The sequence below is a fragment of the Pleurodeles waltl genome, chromosome 12, assembly GCF_031143425.1.
Source record: "Pleurodeles waltl isolate 20211129_DDA chromosome 12, aPleWal1.hap1.20221129, whole genome shotgun sequence".
Taxonomy (NCBI): Eukaryota; Metazoa; Chordata; class Amphibia; order Caudata; family Salamandridae; genus Pleurodeles; species Pleurodeles waltl.
Window position 1 is genome coordinate 673100877 of NC_090451.1, and position 26383 is coordinate 673127259.

Here is a 26383-nt window from a genome sequence, read left to right on the forward strand (position 1 = left end):
CCGAAGGCCCTCAAAGAGCGTGAGGCCAAGTTATTCATGGAAAGTCAAAGAAGAAGGAGAAACATCATAAGAAGTCTTCTTCGCCAAGGTCTCACCGGCGTCATCGAGACTACCGGCGCCGTAGAGACTCACGACGTCATTCCAGCAAGGAGTCTCGTTCGAGGTCACCTTCGGCTCGGCGTCGGAGGACTTGGGAGGTCAGCCCCACGGTCACGCTGCATCCATCGACGCCGTTGCCCTCTCCGGCATCACCGACTTCGCCTGGTCAGGCGTCGGGGATTGAGTTGGTGCAGCCTCTTGTGTTTTCTCCGGCGTCGCAGACGTCGAGCCCGGCGTCGGGGTCGCCCTCGATCCAGGCACCCCAGTATCCAGCTTTTCCCACTCCTGGAGCCGATAGTACTGCGTTTCTTAATGCGATGTATACCATCTTTCAGCAGATGGCTCCAGGAGCTGCTCCGGCTGGTCCTTCGGGGCCCTTGGCCTTTTCGTTGGGTGATCCTGCGCCTCTTCGGCCGGCACCCTTTATGCCCTTTCTCCCTTTTGGGAATGTGGGCTCGGCGCCGGTGCCGGCGTCGGTGGCCGCTCCGGTGGCTTCGGATGTTTCGGCCCCGGAGGTTGCCCTTCCGTCGAAGTCAGGATTTTGCCCTGTGACTCCGGTTGGTCCATCGGCTCCAAGACCTCGTCCTCCGGCTCCTGCCTCGGCGCCGAAGCTGCCTGTGGCGCCGGACGCGGCGTCAGATGCTTCTGGAGATCGGCGCCGTTCTTCGACGTCGGCGGAGGCCATGTCGACTCCGCGTATCGAGGAGAGACTTCATTCGAGGAGGCGTGCTCTCCGTCTTTTAGAAGAGCAGGAGTACCAGCGAGTCTTAGAGGAGGGAGAGATTGAGGACTCTGGAGACGGACTACATGGTCTGGATACAGCCAGTGGGCTGGACACTTCCCCTGAGTGGGACCTTTCATCTCCAGGGGAATATACGGAGGAGGCTGCTTCCTTTCATGCTGTGGTGAGGAAGGCAGCGAGCTTTTTGGACCTGCCTTTGCCGGTGGCAGAGGCGAAGCAGAATTTGCTGACAGAGGTATTGCATCCGGCCTCTGCTGCAGCTGAGCCTCTCTTGCCATTTAATGAGGCTTTGCTGGATCCGGTGTTGGAGGTGTGGAAGAAGCCGGTGTCTTCCTCGGCCGTTCATAGGGCTGTGGCCAGGAGGTATCGGGCTGCACCATCTGACCCTGGCTTTCTCTCTAGACACCCTACGCCGGAGAGCTTGGTGGTGCAAGCCTCCTGTTCCTCAAAGTCAGCGCCTGGTTCCTTCCCGATGGTGCCTGGAGACAGAGACTCCAAGAAACTGGATGCGCAGTCCAAGAAAATATTTTCGTCATGCAGTTTGGCGTTGAAGGCCACCAACGCAACGTGCATTCTGGGGAGGTACATCCATGCTCTGATGGATGATATTTCGTCTTCATTTACGGAGCTCCCCCAGGGTCTCTTGGATGTAGTCTCGGACGCCCAGGCTGCCGCGACCCAGATTATCCAGTCTGGGCTGGACACGACCGACTCGGTGGCCAGGGCGATGGGCACGGCTGTGGTGGCAAGAAGACAGGCCTGGCTCCGAAACTCAGGGTTTTCTGCGGATGTGCAGTCGACCCTGCTGGACCTCCCGTTTGATGGGGACAGACTGTTTGGAGCCAAGGCAGATTCGGCCTTGGAACGATTTAAGGAGAGCAGAGCCACATCCAAATCGTTAGGACTGCAAGCTCCTTCTTCCTCTGCCTCTTCTAGATTTTTCAGGAGGTTTCGGGGATTTGGGCGTGGCTCTTCTTCCTCTTCCTTTCGGGGGAGGTTCCAGCAACCCGCCTCTTCCCTCCCCTATAGGTCATTTAGAGGGAGGGGGAGGGGTGGGGCCCGTACCAGAGGAGCCTCTCAACAGCACTCTGCCTCTTCCTCGTCCTCTGGAGGGGTGCAGCAGGGGAAGCAGCCTTAGGCTTCCACCGTTTCCCACTCACTCCTCTCCTGTAGGGGGAAGATTACAGCATTTTCTCCACAAGTGGAAGTCTATCACAACGGACACTTGGGTTCTCGGCATTGTGGGGAAAGGCTACGCCCTTCCCTTTCGGGAGTTCCCGCCCCTCATTCCGCCCCGCCCATCTTATTGTTCAGAAGAACACCTCCTGTTGCTAGAACAGGAGGTTCAAGTCCTCCTTTCAAAGGGCGCGGTAGAGTTGGTCCCAGAGCAGGAAAAGGGTCGAGGTTGTTACTCAAGATACTTCCTGATTCCCAAAAAGGATGGTCAGTTGAGACCAATCCTGGATCTGAGGATCTTGAATTGGTTCCTCAAACAGGAAAAGTTCAAGATGCTGACCCTAGCACAGGTGCTTTTGGCGTTGAACAAGGAAGATTGGATGGTGTCTGTCGACTTGCAGGATGCTTACTTTCATATCCCGATACTCAAGTCGCACAGGAAGTATCTCCGGTTTGTGGTAGGGTCGCAGCACTATCAGTTTGCGGTCCTCCCGTTTGGTCTTACTTCAGCACCTCGAGTCTTCACAAAGGTGATGTCAGTGGTTGCGGCGGAGCTCAGAAGGAAGGGGATAGCAGTATTCCCTTACTTGGACGACTGGTTGATCAAAGCCAAGTCCCCGGAGCTTGTGTCGCATCATCTGCAGTCAACAACCCAGTTGTTGTTCGACCTGGGCTTTTCGGTGAACGTGCCCAAATCTCACCTGGAGCCCTCTCAGCGCCTCCTGTTCATAGGGGCAGTACTGGATACAACATTGAGTCGAGCCTTTCCTCCGCCTCAGCGGATTCAAGATATTCAGGAATTGGTTCCAATGTTTCGAAATGGAGCGGTAGTTCCAGTCCTCAAGGTCCTTCGTCTGCTCGGTCTGTTCGCCTCCTGCATTCTGTTGGTCACGCATGCTCGCTGGCACATGAGGGCTCTTCAGTGGTACCTCCGAAGGCAGTGGTCTCAACACAAGGGAGATTTAGAAGGTACTGTCAAGATCTCCAGAGATGCTGCTGTGGAATTGAAGTGGTGGATTGCGGGCAACAATCTTTCACAGGGAAAGCCGTTCGCGCAGTCGCCACCAGTGGCCACGGTCATAACGGATGCTTCCACCCTAGGATGGGGAGCTCATCTGGGGGATCTGGAGATCAAAGGGCTTTGGTCTCCAGAGGAACAGGTGTTTCATATCAATCTTTTGGAGTTACGGGCTGTACGTCTGGCTCTCAAGGCCTTCCTCCCATCCCTTCGTGGTCAGTCGGTACAGGTCCTGACGGACAATACTACCACGATGTGGTACATAAACAAACAAGGAGGAGTAGGGTCGTACCTTCTCTGCAGAGAAGCTCTTCGGCTATGGTCCTGGGCAAAGGACCATCAGATTTGCTTGGTGGCAAATCATCTGGCCGGGGTCTTGAATGTACGTGCGGACAGTCTCAGTCGCCAATTCTCGACAGACCACGAGTGGCGTCTCCATCCAGATCAAGTCTGTTTAATCTTCCAGATGTGGGGGTTTCCTCGGATAGATCTGTTTGCCACTCGGGAGAACGCGCATTGCCCGTTATTCTGCAGCCTCCAGTATCCGATGCAGGGAGCGTTGGGGGACGCGTTTCAGATAACTTGGTGCGACCAGTTGCTTTACGCGTTTCCCCCCATACCCTTGATTCCTCGAGTGTTGAGGAAAATTCGCCAAGACCGGGCCCAAGTCATCTTAATAGCTCCGGATTGGCCAAGAAGGGTGTGGTACTCCGACCTTCTCCAACTCTCACTGTGCCCTCCGCTCTGTCTCCCTCTCAGGGCAGACCTCCTCTCGCAGTCGCAGGGGCAGGTTTTACACCCCAACCTCCAGAGTCTGCACCTACATGCTTGGAGATTGAACGGGGCAACCTGAGTTCCTTCTCTCTCCCGCCTGATGTAGTGGATGTTATCTTAGCGGCCAGGCGACACTCCACTAAATCTATCTACGCTAATAGGTGGTCTAAATTTGTTATGTGGTGTGGAGAGAGACAGATTGATCCCTTACATGCTCATCTGTCACATGTTTTGTCTTTTGCACTGTCTCTAGCGCAGAAAGGTTGTGCAGTGGCTACCATTAAGGGTTATTTGTCGGCCTTGTCAGCCTTCATTTGTCTTCCAGACCAACCATCGTTATTTAAATCCCCTATTGTTCTCAGATTCTTGAAAGGTCTTCTGAATCAATATCCTCCAAAACCATTCGTTATGCCTCAATGGGATTTGTCCTTGGTCCTGACTTTCCTTATGGGGTCCCCTTTTGAGCCTATGCATTCTTGCCCCTTAAGGTATTTGGTTATTAAAACAGTATTCCTGGTAGCTATAACATCTGCAAGGTGAGTGAGTGAGTTGCAGGCCTTATCGGTTAAACCCCCTTATATAACGTTTTATGGGGATAAGGTGGTGTTGAGGACCAAGGCTGCTTTCCTTCCGAAGGTTGTTTCACCCTTCCATTTGGCTCAGACAATCACTTTGTCCACGTTTTATCCTCCGCCTCATCCTTCAAAGGAGGAAGAAAGACTACATCGCCTGGACCCAAAAAGGGCATTGAGCTTCTATATCGACAGAATGAAGGATATCAGGCTGGAGGATCAGCTGTTTGTCGGATACGTGGGCAAGAGGAGAGGAAAGGCAGTCCACAAGAGAACACTCTCCAGGTGGGTTGTTCTTTGCATTAAAATCCCGTACTCTTTGGCAAAGAAGGATCCGCCTGAGGGCATTAGAGCTCACTCCACCAGAGCTAAGTCGGCCTCTTCGGCCTTGGCCAGGGGTGTTCCTGTGGTCGACATCTGCAAGGCCGCAACTTGGTCGTCCCTTCACACTTTTGTGAAACATTACTGTTTGGACTCTGAGGTCAGAAGGGACGGTCATTTTGCACGGTCAGTGCTGCAGGATTTCTTGGTTTGACCATTTAGGCACCCACCGCCGGGCGTGGTACTGCTTTGGGACTCTATTCATTAGGTGAGGAATCCACAGGTAGTTGTATCCATCAGAAGAACGAGTTACTTACCTTCGGTAACGACTTTTCTGGTGGATACATTAGCTACCTGTGGATTCCTCACGGTCCCACCCGCCTCCCCGTTGCCTTTTTGGTCTCTCCAAGCAATCCTTGAGTGTGCTCCTTTTGGTCTTCAAAGTTGCAATACATTTTGCATATATGATATTTGTATATATGTGTATATTTATATATAAATCTATATATATTGTGTATATACATGATTCGTATGTATAAATATATTTATTTGTTTAAAAAAAAAAAAGAAGGTTATATTAAATCTACAGCTATTTTATTGCAATGTTGTGTGATTTACAATATTAAGAGATGTTGCTTTGCTCTTTCATTACATTGGGTTATTATTATTCTCATGCACGTAAAAAATGTTGGTACTGTCATCGGCACGTCGGCGAGGACCTCTTATTGCCTGTATGACGTCAGACGGCGTCGCGTGGGCTAGAGTGACGTCCTCGTCGACGTGCAGAGACTAGTAAGAAGATTTCCGTCGAATGCTGGCGCCATGGGAGTATTCATTAGGTGAGGAATCCACAGGTAGCTAATGTATCCACCAGAAAAGTCGTTACCGAAGGTAAGTAACTCGTTCTTTAAGGTCACACTGCACTACTGACAGTGGTGTCATTAAAAAAGAAAAAAAGTGTGCACACGTTTGATAAGTTTAACAATATGAGGTTAAGTATAATGCTCCCTGAATGCTCTGATTAGATGCTTATGTTTGCAGAAGGTTGTAAGCAAGAGTGATGATTCTTTGCTTTCAAAATAAAATGTTCAGAAAAAAATGCAAGTAGGAAAACAAATATTTTAATACTATAACATTTTAGGTGCTATTTCTTCGAAGTGTCATTTAGTAAAATGTGTTGATGCATGCTAGTATTTCCCAAAAATATTCCTAATGGGAAATCAGTGTAGCTATTTTCTACAAGATTATGGGAAGCATGGAAATATACAAGCACTGGCAAAGCCAACCGATCCTACATTTTTTTGTGAGTCTTTTGGTTTTGTCAATGCGTGTCTTGTTTTGACGTGACTTTTGTAACACTTTATTGTTGTGGGAGATATCAGCCCTTCACCATTGTAACAAGCACTGGCAAAAAGAAAAAAATAAGTTTTTGGTCTCAAAAAGCACACATTGCTACCAGGGGAGTAACAAAGGCCCAGCAGCCCCTCTCCGCTCTGGGGCAGCTATAATAGGGATTGAAATTGTAAGTATTCAAGCCCCTCCACCAGTCCTGAGTGAGTCTGGAGGTGGGGGGGCCTCCACGATCTTTGCAGGGGAGCCCCCTAGAGTTACGTTACGCCACGCCATTGACCGCCTCAGTAATTCCTGGCACGGAACAAAACTACTTTGTGTGCCAATATGCTCCTTTTAGAAGAGCAAAATGTAATCACTTACAGTAAAGCCAGCCGATAGAGAAATAGAAGTTTAATAAAAACAACATGTCTTTGTTAACGCCAGACCTAATTAGGGACCCAATTTTTAAAGAAAGTCACAAAAGTGCACCCATGGTATACGTCTTTCCATTAGTGGCTTTCATGAATTCACAAGAACTTACAGAAGTAGACCAGGAAATTGTACTCCTAGAAAATATTTGTGAACTGTATTTTAGCACAAGCAAATATGCATGTGTAGATTTGCTCATGTGAAACTCTATTGAGCATTTACAAGTTCACTTTCCCTCCAACCACTTTTTCCCAACCCTGGAAGAAAGTCCAAATCTGCCATTGTCAGGAGTAAATTTTCAGCCTCTCTCATTATGGGAAAATATTAGAGGACTGTTGAAAATCCTTAAAACATGCAAGTGAGTAGGTTTGCAGACTCAAAGGGATTCCAGCCCTGGAACTGTTGCTTACTGCTTCCTCCAGTCCCAGTATGTAGATCTGCAGAAAGGTGGCAAAATAAGAAAATTGCTATAATAGGGATTGACATTGTAAGTATTCAAGCCCTACTATAGTAGTAGCCCTGGCCTAATCAGAGAGACTGTTATCAGAGCTCTTACATAATGAGATTGCTGCCATAATTTGTCATTGCACTACATGACACCAAAGGGACAAGTAGATTTTTTTTTTACAGGGCAAGTAGATTAAAGAAGCTACCTGTCCCATGGACAAGTAGAGATTTTATTAAATTCCACACCCCTGTGGAGGACCCATCTTCAGAACTGCAGAAGCTAATTTTTTTATCCTTTTCTTCTCCTCTTTCTATGTGATGACTAAGATAAATCACTTCTTTTTCATAGTGCTGAATCTTGGTAGGGGAAACGTTGTGACTGTTGTTAGCTAAGTGAGTATGTAGTGCAATAGAATCAAGTTTACGATCTTCTTTTGTCTTAGATTCCACCAATAGGTCATCGGCATATTGCAACAGGACTAGGTGACAGGGTAACTACAGACTTTCTAAATCTTTCTTTAGGACCTAACTAAAAATTGAATGACTTTCAGTATACCCCTGTAGTATTCAGCACCAAACAAGAATTTTATTTTGGAACTAAAATGCAAAAAGAAAGAGACTATCCTTATGTAGAGGAATGGAAAAGATTGTTTGCCATAGGTTGATGACGGTATACCACTCTGCATCTTTGGAATCTGGAGCAAAATCACTGCTAGATTCGATACCATTGGACAACACAGAATCCCTATTTTATTCATTTTTGTGCAGGCCCTACACATTTCTCCATTTACTTTTTGGTTTTTTTAACACCCATCACGGAATAATTACAGGGACTAACAAGCACTTCCAGCAGAATACCTTGTTCATTTGGTTTAACATTAATCTTAACAAGTTTTGCACTTTTTATCGATCCTCTCTCTTTTCATTTGAAACCCCATACTTTTTCTTTGACAATATGTCATAGACCCAGATGTAGATCATCTTTAGTAAGGACAGGGAACAACTGAACTCTTGAATCATGTGATTTAATTTTAAAAACTGAATCTTCATCTTGGGTTTCAGTTGTGACACCATCTGGTGTTCAATAAATTGCACACTTAATTTTGCAAAGTGAGTTAACAGGTCTAGAATCGCACAATATCAGCTGATGATTGTTCTTCATTGATTCTATTTTAACAGGAACATCTGCTGTAACCTGGTTATCAATGGATTTATTGTTAATGTCTACACTTGGACTTCTTTTCCCAAGAAGGGTAGGTTTGGGACCTCCACAGAACAAATTGTAGAGCAGGTAGTGCATGTGTATATCAAAAATGGCAAAAGTGGCCCTCACCACCAGCATGAGGGCCACTTTGATCTACCGCCAGGAATGCACTAAACAAGCAATCCTCCTTTCCCCTCAGGCACTAACATTGAGATTAGTCTCTGGGGAAAACTGAGGGAAATCATTATTCAGAACCATTGTTTTCTGTTAGTATCTTGGACTGTAAGGCATATTTTGTTTCTCATCTTTTGCTACAATATCAGGAGCTGTGAGCATATTCATATGGAATTGCCCTTGATATTGCCCATTCTGCACAGAATCTGGTAGGGCTGGGGCTACCAAATATATCTGCATCAGAGTCAAGTTCTGCTGCATCTGGCAAACAAAATCTTTCAGGGCTCTATCTGGATTCTATTTGCCCTCCCACTTCCAGTGGTAGATTTTACAGCAGAAACGGCGAGCAATGCTCTTCTTTAGTAAATCAATATTTGCATGAATTCTAGAATTATTCTTAATTCCTCATCCCCAACTTTACATCTGCCTTATCATACTTCCCATTCTCACACCTTGCATGCGTTCTGTTCATTCCAGAATTGTCAGGCGACACAAAACCCAATTCAGAACCCTTCCTCTGATTCTTGTCTTTGCTCTCAAATTGTTTTGTCTGGGCAACAATCAATATCTCCTTATTCATTTTCTGCTTCAGGTCAAACCAGTCACTGTTGTACTTAGCAGCCTCCAGAATCTCATCAATACACTTTGTCTGTTGACACATCACACTCTATTGAATATGCAAACTTAGTTCAGGGCACAAACCGATAACAAAAGCAGATACAAAACTGCTAGCACCATCTTTCTCAGGATCTTCAACCCCACTATGTTTCTTAAAAATATGCAAAACCCTCCCTTCATCAGCATGCATTGAATCTTTTGTCTCTTGTATAGATCTTAAAATCTTAGTTAATTTCTTTTGCACTTCAAAAGCTCTATCACTGCTCTGTACTTTTCATCAACTACCTCAGATGGAACACTGTTAGGAGCAACCTTATCTGGTTCCTCAGTCGGTCGAACAGCATCCTTACACTCAGACAATCAATCACTAGGATCAACTACCTCAAACAGTGAATCCAAATCAGTCCAAAGCATTTTCAAAATTGTCGCCAATCTATGGGCTTCCTTCTAGTATTTCTCATGTTACTTTCACAATTTTGGAGAATTTGGTATGAAGGTATAAAGATAACTCCTTATCCAAGGCACATGCACATAGTTACCTGTGTGTACTTCTCTCAGGGGAAATTCTGAAACTGCCTCTAAATCAGAATCACTAACAGACCTTTTTGTTTTCTTTCCTGCCTCTGGAGCTTTCTCTTTAGTACTTTCTTCTTCCTTCCTTTTCTGTATTTCTTTGAATCCCCCCAGTCATTTATCTTTTCAGTTAGGTCATTAATGTGAACTTGTATGGTCACTAGACCCAACTCTTATTTCCTCATTGGTAAAATCTATTTTTAAAACTCTGTACATTTCTCATTCTACTTATCTCAACCTCACACTTGCCAGCTCATTTCTCAAGTTTATCACGTGCTTTATTTGCAGGCCTCCCTGATCAAATAACTAATTTCATCTACATTGTGTGACATAAGTCTCTTTAAATCAATTGTTCTCTGTACAATTTCTCCAGATTTTCATTTTAAAAGCCCAATATTAATAGCTCTCACTTTAGGAGATTCAGCAAGACCAGTACAGACATATCATTTGAAATTCGAGAGACAACAGCAGTGTCTCCAGTAGTATCTCTGCAAATGCATACTGAGGTGGCACACTCACTGAAGGACCTACAACTAAAATTGCTTGTGTCTGTACACTTGTACTCTCTAGAATATAGAATTAGTCTAGAATTCAAAAGATCATTTAAAAAGTTATCCTCTTCATCAGAATCCTGACAGGAACATGATTCTTTCTTCTCTCTTTGGCTGTTGTTCCTTTGACTATTGCAGCAAAAAGCTTGTGCTACCTCTGCTATACCCTCTCTCCAGCATCTCTCCCGATTGTCCCACTTGCCTTCAAGCCACTGTCTAAATGAACTTTTCTACCATACCCAAGAGGGGCTGAGAGCGATATTTGTCCAGCACACGTCCTGTCTACGTGATACAAATCAAAAATCAAAAACTAAAAACATTGTGCTGTTCCAGAATAATCTCGGAACCAGCCTATATTAAGGCACTGGACCCGACCTGCTCATCAAGGGTAGCTCCCTTTTAGGAGCACCAGCCCTCATCCACCAGCGGTGGCATGCTTCATCATCAGGTTGTGCTCCTCGTTGTACCGGCACTGTAATGCTCAAGGGGCTTCTTGAAGGGCCACTTTGCCAGAGACCTTTTGGTGTTTTTCCTTTTCTGTCTGTTGTCCCAATTCCAGTGGCTTCTGCACATCTGAGGGGTGTAGACTGGTAACTTATTACTGTTAAAATTGACTCTGGTTCCCCGGTCTGTGTAATTTTTTCCAGGGTCCCTGACAACGGTTAAAAACACAGGGTACGAATCTCAGGAAAAATTGTGGTTCCTAGATTGCTAAAATCCAGTGGTCAACATTTTTCACACCAACTCTGTCCTAAAACCGATCAATTGTATTTCATCAGGACCTGCTTAACACAATCTACCACTGTAGGCATCCAAAGGTCTTCAAATTAGATTGTCCTATCTAAAGTTAAAAAGTGCTAATCAGTGTGTGTGTGAACTTATACCCAACTTAGCATGTGTATCTTACAGCGTTGTAATGATTATCTGAAAGATTAAAAACAGACGAAACCAACATATAGGGAGAGTGTATACACACAAATTGTGAGTGGTGTTAACTCCATCTTAGAGATTATTGGTTGCTATTTCATATCACCCCATCCTCGAGTAGATGCCACATGCAGTGTGTGAGAAATAATGCATCCTTAAAAAAAAAAAAAGTTCATTTAACTCATGCACATTTGCAATCATGCATCATAGCTGTGGTGTGCGATCAGTATCAGGTATAAGGTTGTCCCCAAAGTACCAGTGTTTAGGAGATAAGCTCATTCTGATCAATTAGTATCAGGGCTCCTGAGGAAAGGCAGAAGATTTTATCTCCTCATTGGTCATCTAATCTAACAGACAGCATCCCTAGTACTATTCAGGAAAGCTCTGGCTCACTCTCAAAACTAAGATGTTAAACCTGAAAGCCATAGGGTAGTTTTCCCCCACCATTTTGCCTACCTCCTCCATTTTTCTGACCTCGTTTTTTCTGGTTATAGGACTCTGCACTTTACCACTGCTAACCTGAGCTAAAGTGCTTGTGCTTTCTTCTCTAACCATGGTTATATTGGTTTATCCCCAATTGGTATACTTAATTTGTTTCTACAGGTGTCCAGGGCCTGTAAATTAATGCTTCATGGTGATGCCGCACTGATTGTGCTACTCACCACTTAAGTAGCCCTTTAACCATGTCTCAAATCTGCCATTACAAAGTATGTGTGTGCAGTTTTACACTGCCATGTCGACCTGGCAAAATAAACCATTTTGCCAGGCCCAAACCTTCCATTTTTGGACATATAAAACGTAGGCCGTGGACAGCTAAGAGGGCAGGTTGCAATGTATTTAAAAGGCAGGACATGTATTTTTAAATTTTACATGTCATGGTGATGAAAGACTCTCAAATTCGTTTTTCACTACAGCAAGGTGTATCTCTTCCATAGGATAACATTGGGATTACCATATTACATTTTATTAGTGTAATTCGTAATCTGGAAGAGATAAACTCTCGGGTTTAGTGTCTATGGAATCACAACTTAAAATCACAACTTATGGTGAAGTCAGATTGTTAACTGCAGTTCTGAAAAATCTATTTTTAGAAAGTTGGCATTATCTGACTTTTGCCTTTGGTGCCTGCTTCCTCTCTCTGATCATTTGCCTGGGGGTGTGCGACAGCTCAGCTTTGTGTATTTCCTGTAGACAGCCACACATAATGGGAACTTCGGTGTGACCTGATGGGCTATCCTTGGGAGACTGGGATGGAGGAGCTGGGCACAGCCTCACATATGATTAGGCTGTGTCCTGTCTCCACGCAAAGGCTACATAACCCCTGTTGTGATTCTGCATCCTGTGCAGGAAGGGCATGGCCTCTGTGCACTTCAAAGGCCTGTCTTTGACGTCTCCCTCATTTCAAAGGCCCAACTGGTTATAAGTACTGGACCACTGACACAACCAACTCCGTACACTTCTGGACCTGTGAAGACTCTGCCAGGAAAAAGGACTGCTGTGCTGCTGAAGGACTGCCATTCTCCTGGACTGCTGCTTTGCTGGACTCCTGCCTTGCTGTGCTGCCCTGCTACCTGCTGTTCCCCTGCCTGGGTGCGAAGGACTGGACTTGCTTCATTTGAATCCAAAGTGGCCCCAAGGGCTAGCTGGCTGGCCTCCTGATCTGAAGTCCCAGGGACATTAAAGACTTCCAACCACCACACTCCTGCAGCTGGACTCTGCCATCTGTGAGTCTTTTCTGCCAAGTGGTGCCATCCCAGTCCTGAACCCTTGGGAGTGGGCCTAAGGTGTTTGCTCCAGCAGAACCAATGCATTGCTGCGTGGATCAGAACCAGCACATTACCGCTACAGCGTGGTTCGAGACCAACGCAACAGACTTCCATCGCCGCATCTTGGGACTGGGGCATCGTCTTCGCTATTGCCACTATGTGACGCTTTCCCTGGTGCCAGCACCTCACATCCCTCATTGGCGGCAGCCTCAACGACGATGCTACAGTTCTGCATCGCAGCCTCTGTGCTCATTGTAACCACTGCATCGCCGCAACTGGGCAGCGCATCCCTGACACCCGTCTTCGCACCATAAAACCTGTTGGCGGCATCCTCAATGACAAGACAACAGGACCTCACACTGCAGACTTGCTGCAACTCAGAAACGACACATCATATTAGCTTAACAACACATCTGTGTTTCAGACCCACCAATGCTCCACTACCAGTATTTAAGGTACTTTAATTCAGTAGGCCTAACTGGGTCCCTGTAGCAGACTGTGCTCCTTCGCAGTCGGTCTGAACTTTTGACTTTGTCCCAGTCTGGCGTGACCAGTTATCACCACTTGGCTCTTTCTGCTTCTAAGTGCTATTTTACAGTCTATTCTTTACAAATTCATAACTCAAGTTCTACTTTTTAGATGTTTGGCATTTTGGTCTTGTTTTATTTATTAAATCCAGATCTAGTTTTCGAACCTGGTGTGGGATGTTTTTGTGTGGTGTTTTCGCTGTTTTAGTGTTTGAATTGTTGCACAACTACTTAACACATTGCTTCTAAGTTAAGCCTGACTGCTTTGTGCCTGCCAGGCTACCAGAGTGCTAGCACAGGTAAATTTAGGGTTTGCCTGACACTAACCCTAAATAGGATTGTGATTAATGCTTGACCAGGGCTCATAACCCAGCCAACCACCAGCCCAATTTCTAACATGAGGTTTTACAAACACAGTTTTTTCATATTAAAATCATCGAGGTGATCAAAAGTGTTACACTAGCAGCAGATGAGACCACAGTTTTATTAAACATCAGATTGACTTGGCGCCAAAGCTTTTTCCCACTACCTGAATATGGATTCTGCCCACTATATGCTTTTGTTATCCGGAGCTGGTCGACAAACTAGTTACATGAGCAACAGCAAGTTCTTGTGAATGGATATGGCACGGTGAGCTAGAAGAAGAAACTTGAAGAAAATTATATAGTTGGGACCGTATTTGAAAGATGTCATCAAGAATAGCAAGAACATTATTAATGGCAATAAACAAACACTTCTCTGCTTGAGTGTGTTCTGCAGAAATATTGACCTGTGAAAATTCCAGGGAGAAACATCCATTTTAAAATATACATGGCTAGTAGGATCAAATTGAGGTTTTTTTAGAGGAAGAAAACACACTTCTATATGTCATAAGAAATTTGTTTTAGCTGCAGCAGCACTATAACAGTGTACACATGGAAAATCAAGGGTAGAACCATTCTGCACATTATTGATCATCACAAAAAGCTTTTACACTACCCTTTGGGCAGTGGCTCATTGCCCTACAGGCCAATCGACCCTATGTGCATGACCAGTATTTTAATGGCCCAGAAGGTACAAAAATTAGGAAAATCGTCTAAACGCTGTATTTTGTCCCCTTTATGTAAGAAAAACCATGTTAAAAATTAACATAGGTGCTTTTATATAAAGTTCTATTGAAGTATCATGTCCGGATCTTTGCAGAATCTTAAAACATGAACAAATGGACAAAATGTTTTCTGGGAAAGCTGGCAACCCTCACACACTCCATTTTTTTTTGTAATCCCAGAAGTACCAGGACCGATCTTCTAAGGGTCCAGTAAGGAAAAGTTTTTGCAAAGAAGCAGCTTCCTTGGTATTTCCCTGCTCTCACTTAGGTAACAGCGCAGCAAGAAAACCCTGCAGCCCACCGCCACATGTGAATACAGAGAAGTGCGCAATTAGCAAATTGAAGCTACATTTCCCTGCAGCAAATACTAGGAACTTTGTAGAGCTTTGACAAGTGCAAAACTACACAAATTCAATAGAACATCCAGTAGTAATTAAAAGTTCACTCACCAGTACCACTGCTCTAGCAAGCTTTGTGCATGGTGCTTAGAATCTTTAATTAGATTTTTGCGTCCAACAGGAACCAGTGGAGGGATGTTATCATTAAGGTTATGTGATCGCCTCTTTTCTAGGTTGAGATAAAGCTTAGTGTCTTCAGGCGCTGACCTCTAATAAGTCCATTTGGATTTCAGTATCCTCTAAGAGTCTATTCTCTTAGTATTGTGTGACCACCCAAAAGTACATACGTTCACAACATCTACTAATGCACACCACCTTTCCTCAGCCTCCTAGCACTGAAGCCTTGTCTCCTACCAGGAAGGTTTTCATGTGCCTACCCCTTTAGGTAATACTTACGCTGCCTCTCGTGTCAGGCCCACACTACTCATCTTAATGAGGGAGAACTTATAGTCGCTGTTCAAATCATCCAGAGTGTTGACGTCCAGCTTCCAAGGAGCACCGGGGTAAGCCTTCCACCTGCAGAGTTACAAAAAAAGATTACAGTTATAGTTTACATGTCATTTTCCAATAAATTATTTATCTAGGTTCAAAATAAAAAGCTGCTTGCATTACATGTAAAATATGCATGAATGTTACCGTTTGCAGCTAGAATTATAATATGTCGTCCAGTCCAAACTCTCTCCTTACACCAAACCCTACTGCCATTTACGATTACAAGGAGCCCACATTTTACTGGCAAGGCTGGAATTTTTATTAGAATATCATAAAAAACATTAGGGGGGGAAATCAGTAAAAGCTGGTATGTTCTTTACAGTGAAATATAAACATAAAACAGATGACAGACCATCCATTTTGACTAATTCACAGGCGAGAACTACAAAACACTACTATAGAAGAGATGCCCTTGGACATGCCCCTGCTAACTCTAGTCTTGTCTTACCGAAAGGAAGCCCGGTTGTTCTTCAACTCAGCTTCTCGATGTTGTAAAAGAAGGGGCTGGTCTTCTTCGTAGATCAATGTGGCTGAAAAAAACATCACAACATTAGGGAAGGCTTGATGGGTGAGGAGTACATCGCCATGTCATTGTGTTGCCTATTACACAATAGATAATTTCACGTATTTTAGGGGCAGAATCCCACATAGGCGATTAGTGGGCCTGAATATGTATGACAAGTCATAGGAGACCTTCATCCTTGACCCAAACCCACCACAAAGGTAACCTATTTTATCAGTGCCATCCCAGGGCTATCCTACTCAATACCATCATGATGGTATTGTATTCAACTTGTGCCATCCCAACTCCAACCTCTTTACAGAGGACCATTCCATTTACTAAACACCATATATTACCCAGTGCCACCTCAGCACCATTCCATTCTCATCCACCCCAGTGCTATCCTAATTACAATAAACTATTGCAATGCTAATCCACTTACCTAGTGTCATTCTAATGTTATCCTGTTCACCCAGCTTTATCAGACTTAACTAGTGACATCACAGCACTAACCAATGTATCTAATGCTACATTATTTACCTAGTGCCACAACACAATTAGTGCCATAATAATGAGAAAATAGAACATTGGAATGGTGAGAGCTCCACTGAAGACAATTAAGTGGCTCTGAGCAAACATTGGTTGCTTTTGATCCCCTGCTCCAACATTCCAGTGGTTGTCTTTCTATTTCTATCTGTTGCTTTTAAAACTTTGTAACCCTCAGAGGCAATACAGTTATGATGCTGTTAGACCGTCCCACCCACTGGATATACTAATTTTTTAATGTCCTCTGTGTAGTTACAGCCCTTAGCTTATGGCTTTGGCCAGTGATTAGCAATAGGGCCTTTAGCAACTAGTAATGTTGGGTGTAATGCTTTTTTAGGATATTCTGCCATCATGGGATGGAATGTTTGAATAGCCTCATGTAGTGCTGTAGCAAGCAATTCCAGCCCAGCTCCCTTGTAATAGTTTCTAGCCTTCAGCTTGGGCCCATAACATTGTGCAGACCTATAAAGGCCGATATAGACCGTTACAGTGGGCTATAATATTTAACTTTTATTATTCCAACCCCAGCATATTTATCCACTTCCAAACAATTTACTAACCAACATACCGTTTACCCAACACCATCCTATCTGCTAAATGTCACCTCAATATTATTTTGTAAATCCTGTGCCATCACAGTGCAATCCAATGTACCATACACCGTCCCAAACGCTTGCCTATTTACTCACTGCCAGGCTAGTGCTGTTCTACTTCCCTATCAATTTCATACAGTGCAACACCAGCGATTTCCCAACTGTCTCATTGGAATCATACATGTGTACCGTGTTCCAGTCAGACCTTGGTCTGACTAAAGGAAAGCTGCATTTGAGACAGTGGGATATACCAAGCCTTCTGTTCACCTATTGAGAAACTCAACATTTGCCCCCTACAGAAAGCAATGAGTGCACCCTAGATAGAAGTTGTTGATGCCAAGCCAATGTTCACGTCTGCATAATCCTTATGCTTTCATTCATTATTCTAATGTATTCATCATCCATTAGCAACTTCTGGTCGAAAGACTAGTTACTGGCATGGAGGGGGCTGAAAGAAATATTTTGAGCTAATTAACAGACACTGAGTTATGGTCAGATATTATTCTCACATTTAAGTGAATACTATCATAAGATTAAAGTGAATGGCTAACTAGAACCATATTTATCAGAGAAAGAGGCTAGTGAGGTATGGAGTATAAAGTAAAACCTGGCTTCCGCAGTCTACGGCTACGCCAAATGTCCACTAAAGTGTAGGAGCTCATAACCTGCTTCAGTGCATCTCTGAGTTTTCTCTCCCCCTTTCCCCCCCATTTATCATATTCCGTGATCCCTTTGATGTGGAATCAAGCCCAGGACATAAAGTGACATTGAAATTCCCACATAGTACTACTGGCTCATGCCATTGAGGAAGCTTGGCCAGCAAGTAATCGAACATAGATGGATCATCCTTATTAGGCCTGTAAATTACACAAATAGTAAATTGGACGTCCATCTTTTGAATCACTGCAATCCGCTATAGCATCTATATCAGATTTGGTTTTCAATAAGACCCAGTTATGATTTCGGAACAATAAGGTCACCATCCTCTGAGCATAGTTATGGCTAGAGGCACTCAGGACACTACAGCTCAATTCCTGTAGTAAGAGAGGTTTGTTCCTTGGACAGATGACTATGTTACACACAAATCATATGCAGTTTAAGAGTGTGCAGTTCTTCATTGATCAACTTGTGCTTATTGAGTGCTTTCGTACCATTAAGATTCCAAGAAAGGATATGGAGTTGCTGGCCACGACCCATCTCACTATCTTCTGTCATCATCACTTTGTCCTAGGATGATACAACATGCACTGTCCCTCCACTTTTAGTGAGGATCCCAACTTCCTATTTGCCCATCCCATTCATTCCAGTGTTTTCCACAGTTTTTGCCCCCTCTTCTACATCCTTAAAAGTGATACCAAATTTGCTTAAGTCTCGTTCCCTCCTCCCAAACCTTGAACTCACCCTACCACCCCCTCCAAAACAATCAGTGGTCCAGACACAAAACAGACTGAAGCACCTGAAGAGTATAGCAGAGAAAGAGAGGAAGAATAAAGAAGGAAAAGAGGGCAGAGCACACCAGGTTGCCAAAAGAAATAAGGAGGCGGCGCTGCAGATACAGAACAGGTGTCTACATTCACTATGATTGGTTCCTAGCCTCTCACAAGCAAACAGGTCATTTTACTGATTGCCATTTATTTAGCATTTCTTCAAATTCAGTGTCATCTTGGCTAAAATACGCATTTTCTTCTAAATTGATCTTCAAGATGGCTGGCTCCATTAGGGAGACTGCTGCCCTGATCTCCTGTTCGCTGTTTGCGAAGCTGCCAGCGGCACACAACTGTCTTGTGATAAATGGCTGAAGGGACAAAAACCCTACACACCACAGGCTTTAAACGGGGACCAACAACAAGCGACCTGAGAGATTGCCTGCCACAAAATGAAATCCTTAATTCAGATTAAGATTGACCAAGGATAACTGACAACTTCCCTATTTCTAGGTTGTCATAATGGGCAGAGGTGCATCCTTTAGATCATAGAGTCCTTATCCCAGTTGTTTAATGCGGAGAAGCCTTTTCTGAAGAGATGAACAATATAACATCTTGGGCATCTCTCTCGCTACCCTCAGAAATACCTAGAACACTGATTTTATTTCTCCTAGATCGGTTCTCCGGTATTCTAATTTAGAGGAGAGTCCTTCCAACTGAGATCGGTGCTTCTGAGTGGCAGGATTGTTATCTCGGCTTCTTGAAGAGCGACCTGATGTGCATTCAAGTCAGCCAATCGGGTGTGAAAAATATTCATATTTGTAGACAACCTTCTCAGCACCACCTGCATTTTCAAGTGAACTGTTTTCAAAGGGAGAAAGTCTTTCCTGTATGCTGCCCTACAAAGCTGGAGGAGACTGTAGATAGCAGCTAGTGTGGGAGAGTCAGTTGAGGTAATTTTTTGAGGCTCAAAACCGGTTGCCTCCATTGAGCAGGGCCCGACCAGTGATGACTTTGTGGTTTCGGGGGGAAAAGATGTTTCTTGCCAGGGGGAAAATAATTAGTTGGTGGAAGCTCCATATCCTCTTCCTCATAACCTCTCTTCCTCAGTTTTGGAGCTAACAGGATCCAGATCTCCCGGAGCATTAGTAGCGAAATTCTCCAGCTGCATAGTTGTTAGGGGTCTGGCCAAACCATCTGCCGGACTGCTACCAGTTGCACCATTTCCCACAGTTTCCTCAGAGCCAGAATACAATGGCTCCATTTTGCCTCATCATCCCTACCATCCAAACTGAACTCTGCGTCTTCAACATAAGACAGGCTACCAGAATCCAAGAGCGAGTAAAAAGCCTTGACAGGTTCCTGTGGGTTAGAGCCAGGGTGCTGAGCAATTCTGGTCACCACATCATCCTTGTATATAAAGTTGCCCGGGCTGCATGTTTCACTCCCCCCAGATCCTCCAGGGCACTGTTTGACATCTGCCCAGATCTCGAAAGGAATACACCCTCCCATAGAGCTATTCTTTTAATCGATCTAAGATCATCCCCTCCAGCCAGATTCATTAACTTCAATATTTCTGATGATCACCTTATGAATCTATTTTGCATGAGGGAGGCTCCTTTAGCACAGACTAATTAGAAGCAGAGGATATAGGTGCAGAGGAAAGTATGAACCTAGAGTTAGTAATGCAGAACCAGTCATTATTACCTCTACCGCTAGATTGGTTAACTGGAGGCTCTTTCATGCCCAACTCTGCTGCTAGCATGGGGTTGAAAGGGCATATGTACTTATCATTAGTTTTTCGAGAAAGGACTGATAGGGAGCCCACTGCTAGAACTTGGGAGGATTGGGATGAGCCTGTGTCATACACAATTCTGCCCTTTATGCTCTTTGCCTTCCCCCAATTTAGCACTCTAGGGGGGATCCAAGGCAGTCAGTCCGGATGAGCCGCCAAGGATATTTGACTTCTCCACCTTCTCTGCTTTACTGGGTGTAGCTCTCCTGTCCGCTGAAATCTAAATTCCATGTAATATAACAGGATTATAGATTTTGGCGGACCGGATATCCGCCACCATGGTGATGGAGTAACCCATCTGCTGAGTTCTAAATCTGCCTCTTGGTTTTTCCTATCTTCCGAGTCAGAGGCGGAGACGAAGTACAGGCCTACCTGAAATGGCCCAGTTGTCTTGTGCCTGTGTTGACACTGGCCAACATGCCTACCACGCGTCTCTCCCCTCTGCACTATGTGCAGCTCTTCTCATGGAGGAAGGAGAGGATGAACACTGCTGATTCATGCTGCTGCTGCACACCGCAAATCTCTCTGCTGTGGTCTCTACTCGCAGCTAATGGGGCCCCCTCAGCAGCTCAACACCACCTCTGCGTTGCATGAACAACCATTGAGACTGCCTAAGGAAGTCACAGGTACAGTTTGGGAGGGCTCAGCCTCTACCCGAGGTTAGCTCGCACCACCATCTTTCCCTCCACCAGCCCAAGCACTTTCAACACAGAGAATCCCACTTGCCAGGAAGCTTATGGTTGACAATTTTAAGTGGTTGCTTGTATTTTCTTTTCAATTTTGTGGCACATGCCTGCTTAATACCATTAGTGACAATATTTCACCATATCTTGTCTAAAACTTCTGAGATCCAAGCAGGAAACAATTGGGATTGAAGGGTTTCCTTGTGAGCCCGAAGTCTAAGGAGTCAACATAAAGTCAAGATGGGTCACCCACATAAACTAACAAAATAAACAACATTCCAACTGAGGCACAGGAGAAGGTTGGTGAATTTCCCACCATTAAATGGCAGCTTGATCTGATAGACTTCTAGTTGCAGATTCCTTACCTTAGAATTTTCTCCCAGGCATCAGACTATATCCAGAGATTTTTTCTTCAAGCAATACCCTTGCATGTCGGCAGGTGGCGTTGGTTGACTCCGCAAGTGTCTTTGGCGTTATAGTTGCCGTGATGACGTCGGGAGCAGTACATAGACTCTGCCTCAGCATAGTGATGTGCAGTGATGTCAGTTCTTTTCTTTCCGCGCCACGCACTGATCTGGAGAGAGCTACCCTTGGTCAATTTTTGACCGAATTCAACTCTTTTGTTGAGTTTTTGTGAAGTTTTTGGTGCAGAGGGATGTCCCCAAAGACTGGCTTCAAACCGCATGAGGACTGTCACCGAATGATGTCTGTGACGGATCCGCATCAGGTCTGTTTTTGGAGCCTGGAGCACAACCACAACCCGAAGTGCTCTGAGTGCCGGGCCATGCACCTTAAAGCCTTGAGGGAGCGGTCCCTCAAGCTTATGGTGGCCCTGCGCTCGACTCCGCATAGGTCCCGGTGTCGCTCAAGAGGAAGGTCTAGAGACCGGTCACGGAGCCACCACCACTCTTCTTCGAAGTCTTCGGGTCAAGGTAAGAAGAAGTAGTAGTTGAAAAAATCCCGTCATCCTTCGACTTCATCCTGTCACTTGGCTAATGCAACGCTTGAGGCCTACGTCTTCTGAGCCTGCTTTTTGGTCTGCTCCGTGCCTTCTCGAGTTTCCGGGAGCCAGGCGACCCTTACCCAATTGAAGGAATTTTATGAGGCCATGCGCCTCATTTTAGGGCAGTCCGAACCTGCTACGGCGCCTTCTGGCCCAAGGGGTTTGGTTGGGGGTCCAAAGGGTTCTGCGCCAGCTGCTCCGGCCACCGAAGTCTCCTCTGGATCCGCACCGACACCGGTCAGACCATCAAGCCCTCCCCCTGTGCCTGTTCAATTGTCGAAGCTCCCGACATCGCTGGTGCCCACCATCAACGTCGACCCGATCCTGATCGCTGATGACTCGGAGACGGACCGGCCTTCGATGGGGCCTATTCACCCCAAGTTGGAGTCTGACCTTTATTCTTACGGGTTCGAATTCGGGGAAGGTTTGGAGGGGTCTCTGGACCCTTATGAATACCCTAACTTGGACTGGGCACAGGAGTTGGGCGAAGCCAGAGGTCTGGATACCTCTCCAGATGCTGGAATGCTGTCTCCTCCTACCGTGGCTATGGCAAAGGGAGCAACTTATTCCATGGTGGTCAGTAGGGCGGCTGAGGTCCCAGGCCTTGAGCTGCCTACTGTTCAGGTTAGATCTAATCTCCTGACGGGGGTGCTTCAGTCAGGGGCTTCCACATCTGAGCCTCTTCCGTTCAATGAAGCTCTCACTGATGTCCTGTTGGGTACTTGGTCCAGACCCACCACAGGAGCTCCTGTGAACAAGACAATCACACTCTGCCATTGGTCTGCCCCAAATGACCCTATATTCCTATTCTAACAGCCCACGCCTGAGAGCCTTGTTATCCCGGCATCCTCATCCTTGGGCGCACCTCTGGATCGGGAATCAACGGGTCAGTGAACACCGCATGCCTTTTGGGCCATTATACTCACTCTCTGTGGGAATACTGTTGCACAAGTTCTGGCGCAGATACTGGAGGAGGCCCGTGCTATCGTCTCCCAAGCTGTCACTGATGGGAGAAACCGGGCAAAGTTCACTATCCGATGTGGGGTGGACACGACCGACTCTCTGGGTAGATCGGTTGCGAAGACGATAGCCTTGTGGTGCTGCGCCTGGTTACGTACATCTGGTTTCTCAGGGGATGTCCAACAGACTCTTATGGACATGCCCTTTGATGGCTCCCGTCTCTTTGGAGACAAGGCGGACTCGGCGCTGGAGAGGTTCAAAGATTTCTGGGCTACGGCTCGGTCCCTCCGCCTTTCCACTGCCCCTCGTCCCCAACAGTCCACCTTTTGCCCCTTTCGTGGCCACTGAAGGAGCTCCCTGTCGCGACCCTTTCCCAGCCACCGTGCCACCCATGCTGTTCAGCAACTGTGTGGCTAGGGATGCGGAATCCCACGTGGTCGTGGGACCGGCAACCAGAGGTCTACCCAGTCCACCTCTGCCCCTGCTGCAGCCTCCAAACCCTCCTAGTCCATCCCCTCACTCTGGTCCAGTTGGCGGCAGGATTCGCCATCACCTGCCGCACTGGGAATCCATCACTACAGACAGGTGGGTTTTGCAGATCGTTCAGGGGGGCTACTCCCTCCCCTTTGAATCTGCCCCATCAGCCGTGGCTCCATCATTCTGCCATATACCGGAGGATCATTTGGCATTTTCCGCTATGAACTTGTGTCTCTCTTGCCCAAGGGAGCCATACAGGGGGCCCCTGTTCCAGAAGTAGGTTGTGGTTGTTATTCCCCCTACTTTCTGGTGCGAAAAAAGACAAGTGCTTACATCCTGTCCCAGACCTTTAGGCCCTCAATCTCTTCCTCAAGCAGGAAAAATTCAAAATGCTCACCCTGGCTCAGGTCCTGTCTACCTTGGACCCAGGAGACTGGATGGTAGCGTTGGACTTGCAGGACGCTTATTTCCATACTCCGATCCTGCCTGCCCACAGACTTTACCCACGATTCGTGATAGGTCACAAGCACTTTCAATTTACCGTGCTCACCTTCGTCCTTATCAGGGCCCCTTGGGTGTTCACGAACGTGATGGCGGTGGTTGCAGCTCATCTGTGCAGGTTGGGGGTTTCAGTCTTCCCCTACCTCAACGACTGGCTGTTGAAGGCGGACTCACCTCAGAAAGTAGTCTCCCACCTTCGGACGACGGCAAAATTCCTGCACACGCTGAGGTTCACTATAAACATGCCACACTTGACTCCTTAACAGACGCTCCCTTTCATCGGAGCTGTTCTGGACACAGTGCAGTTTCGGGCCTATCCTCCCGAAAAGCGAGTCCAGGATATTCAGGCTATAATTCCAATCTTTAACCCTCTATCTTGGGTTTTGGTGAGACTGACTCTGAGGCCGCTGGGCCTCATGGCCTCCTGCATCCTGCTAGTGACACATGCCAGATGGCATGTGCAGGCTCTGCAGTGGGATTTGAAGTTCTAGTGGGTGCAGCATCAGGAAAATCTCTCTGATCTGGTCCAGATCTTGGATGGGACTGCAAAAGACCTGCAGTGGTGGCTTTCGAATCGGCATTGGGTCAACAGCAGATCCCTCTCCATTCCCCAACCAGATCTATCCATAGTGGCAGACGCGTCGCTTCTAGGATGGGGCGACCACATGAGTGAGGCGAAGTTCAGAGGCCTCTGGTCTCCGGCGGAGTCTGGGCTCCATATCAGTCTTCTGGAGCTCCAGGCGATCAGTCTTGTGTTAAAGTATTTCTTCCCTCTCTCAAAGGAAAGTAGTGCAAGTGTTCACAGACTACACTTCTGCCATGTGATACCGCAACAAACAGGGTGTAGTAGGGTCCTGAACCCCTTGTCAGAAGGCGCTGCGCCTCTGGACATGGCAGGCACATCAGGACATCAACCTGGTGGTTCAACATCTGGCGGGCTCTCTGAACACCAGAGGAAACTAACTCAGCCGTCGATGCATAGCCTATCACAAATGGCGCTGCCATCCGTAGGTGGCACAAGGTCTCTTTCAGCAGTGGGGAGAACCTTGGTTAGATCGGTTTGCCTCCGAAGAGAATGTGCAATGTCAGCTGTTTTGTGCGTTGGAGTTTCCAAGGTGGCACTTGCTCGAAGACGCTTTTCGTTTCGCGTGGAACTCTGTCTCCCTTTCCGCCCATACCACTTTTATCCAGAGTTCTCAAGAAGATCAAGAATGACAGAGCCCAAGTAATCTTGGTGGCTCCAGACTGGGCACGGAGAGTATAGTATCCAGAGCTATTGAGCATGGCCACCGGTCCTCCAGTCTGATTGCCGCTCCCAGTAGGGAGGATCGTCTGTCTCAGCAGCAGGGGACGGTTCTCCACCCAAACCTGTCCAATCTCTGCCTTCATGCGTGGTGATTGAGCGGTAACATTTGACAGCCTTTGACCTTCCACCTGAAGTCTGTGATGTAATCTTGGCAGCCAGGCGTCCCTCCACCAAAACGGTATACACCTGTCGGCTTAAATTTGTGGCATAGTGTATGTAAGAAGTTGGCTCTGTATATACTATTTCAAAGTAAGAAATAGTGTGCACAGAGTCTAAGGATTCCCATTAGAGGTAAGATAGTGCCAAAATTAGATAATTCTAATGCTCTATTTTGTGGTAGTGTGGTCGAGCAGTAGGCTTATCAGAGGGTAGTGTTAAGCATTTGTTTTACACACACAGGCAATACATGAGGAACACACACTCAAAGACTTAACTCCAGGCCAATAGGTTTTTATATTGAAAAATATATTTTCTTAGTTTATTTTAAGAACCACAGGTTCAAGATTTACATTAAACACTTTAAATGCAAGGTACTTCACTTAGATACTTTAGAAACTTTGAATAAAAGCAATATCATATACAGTCTTTATAAGAATGGCAATAAGCTATTTTCAAAGTGGACACTGTAAAAATCAACAGTTCCTGGGGGAGGTAAGTAAAGGTTATATTAGGAGGTAAGTAAAACACTTACAAGTCTCTTCTGGGGCATAGGCAGCCCACCTTTGGGGGTTCAAGGCAACCCCAGAGTTACCACACCAGCAGCTCAGGGCCGGTCAGGTGCAGAGGTCAAAGAGGTGCCCAAAACACGTAGGCGCCTATAGAGAACAGGGGTGCTCCAGTTCAAGTCTGCCAGCAGGTTAGTACCTGCGTCCTCGGGGGGCAGACCAGGGGGGTTTTGTAGAGCACTGGGGGGGGTGCATAAGTAGGCACACAAAACACACCCTCAGCGGCACAGGGGCGGCTGGTGCAGTGTGCAAAGCAGGTGTTGGGTTTTTGGTAGAAAACAATGGAGGGACCCGGGGGTCACTCTAGCGGTGCAGGCAGGCACAAGGGGGGCTTCTCGAGACAGCCACCACCTGGGCTAGGTAGAGGGTCGCAGGGGGTCACTCCTGCGCTAAAGTTCGGTTCCTTCAGGCCCTGGGGGCTGCGGGTGCAATGTTGGTTCCAGGCATTGGGTCCCTTGTCATAGGCAGTCGCGGTCAGGGGGAGCCTCTGGATTCTCTCTGCAGGCGTTGCTGTGAAGGCTCACGGGGGTCGTCTCTGGTTACTCAAAGGCTCACAGTCGCCGGGGAGTCCTCCCTGAGGTGTTGGTTCTCTGAATCTTGAGCCGGGGGCGTCGGGTGCAGAGTGAGAAGTCTCACGCTTC

General features: G+C 46.3%; 1 protein-coding gene and 1 long non-coding RNA gene across 2 annotated transcripts in view; one reads left to right on the forward strand and one right to left on the reverse strand.

Moving 5' to 3' along the window:
• Positions 1–26383, reverse strand: part of LOC138268704 (hydroperoxide isomerase ALOXE3-like) — a 223324-nt gene that overhangs the window by 130117 nt on the left and 66824 nt on the right. The window contains exons 3-4 of the mRNA XM_069218621.1: positions 15676–15757; positions 15132–15251 (exon numbers count right to left, since the gene is read on the reverse strand). Coding sequence (XP_069074722.1) covers positions 15132–15251; positions 15676–15757 — 202 coding nt within the window. The remainder of the gene's footprint in view (positions 1–15131; positions 15252–15675; positions 15758–26383) is intronic.
• Positions 1–26383, forward strand: part of LOC138268705 (uncharacterized) — a 527660-nt gene that overhangs the window by 15657 nt on the left and 485620 nt on the right. The gene's annotated exons all lie outside the window — the stretch shown is intronic.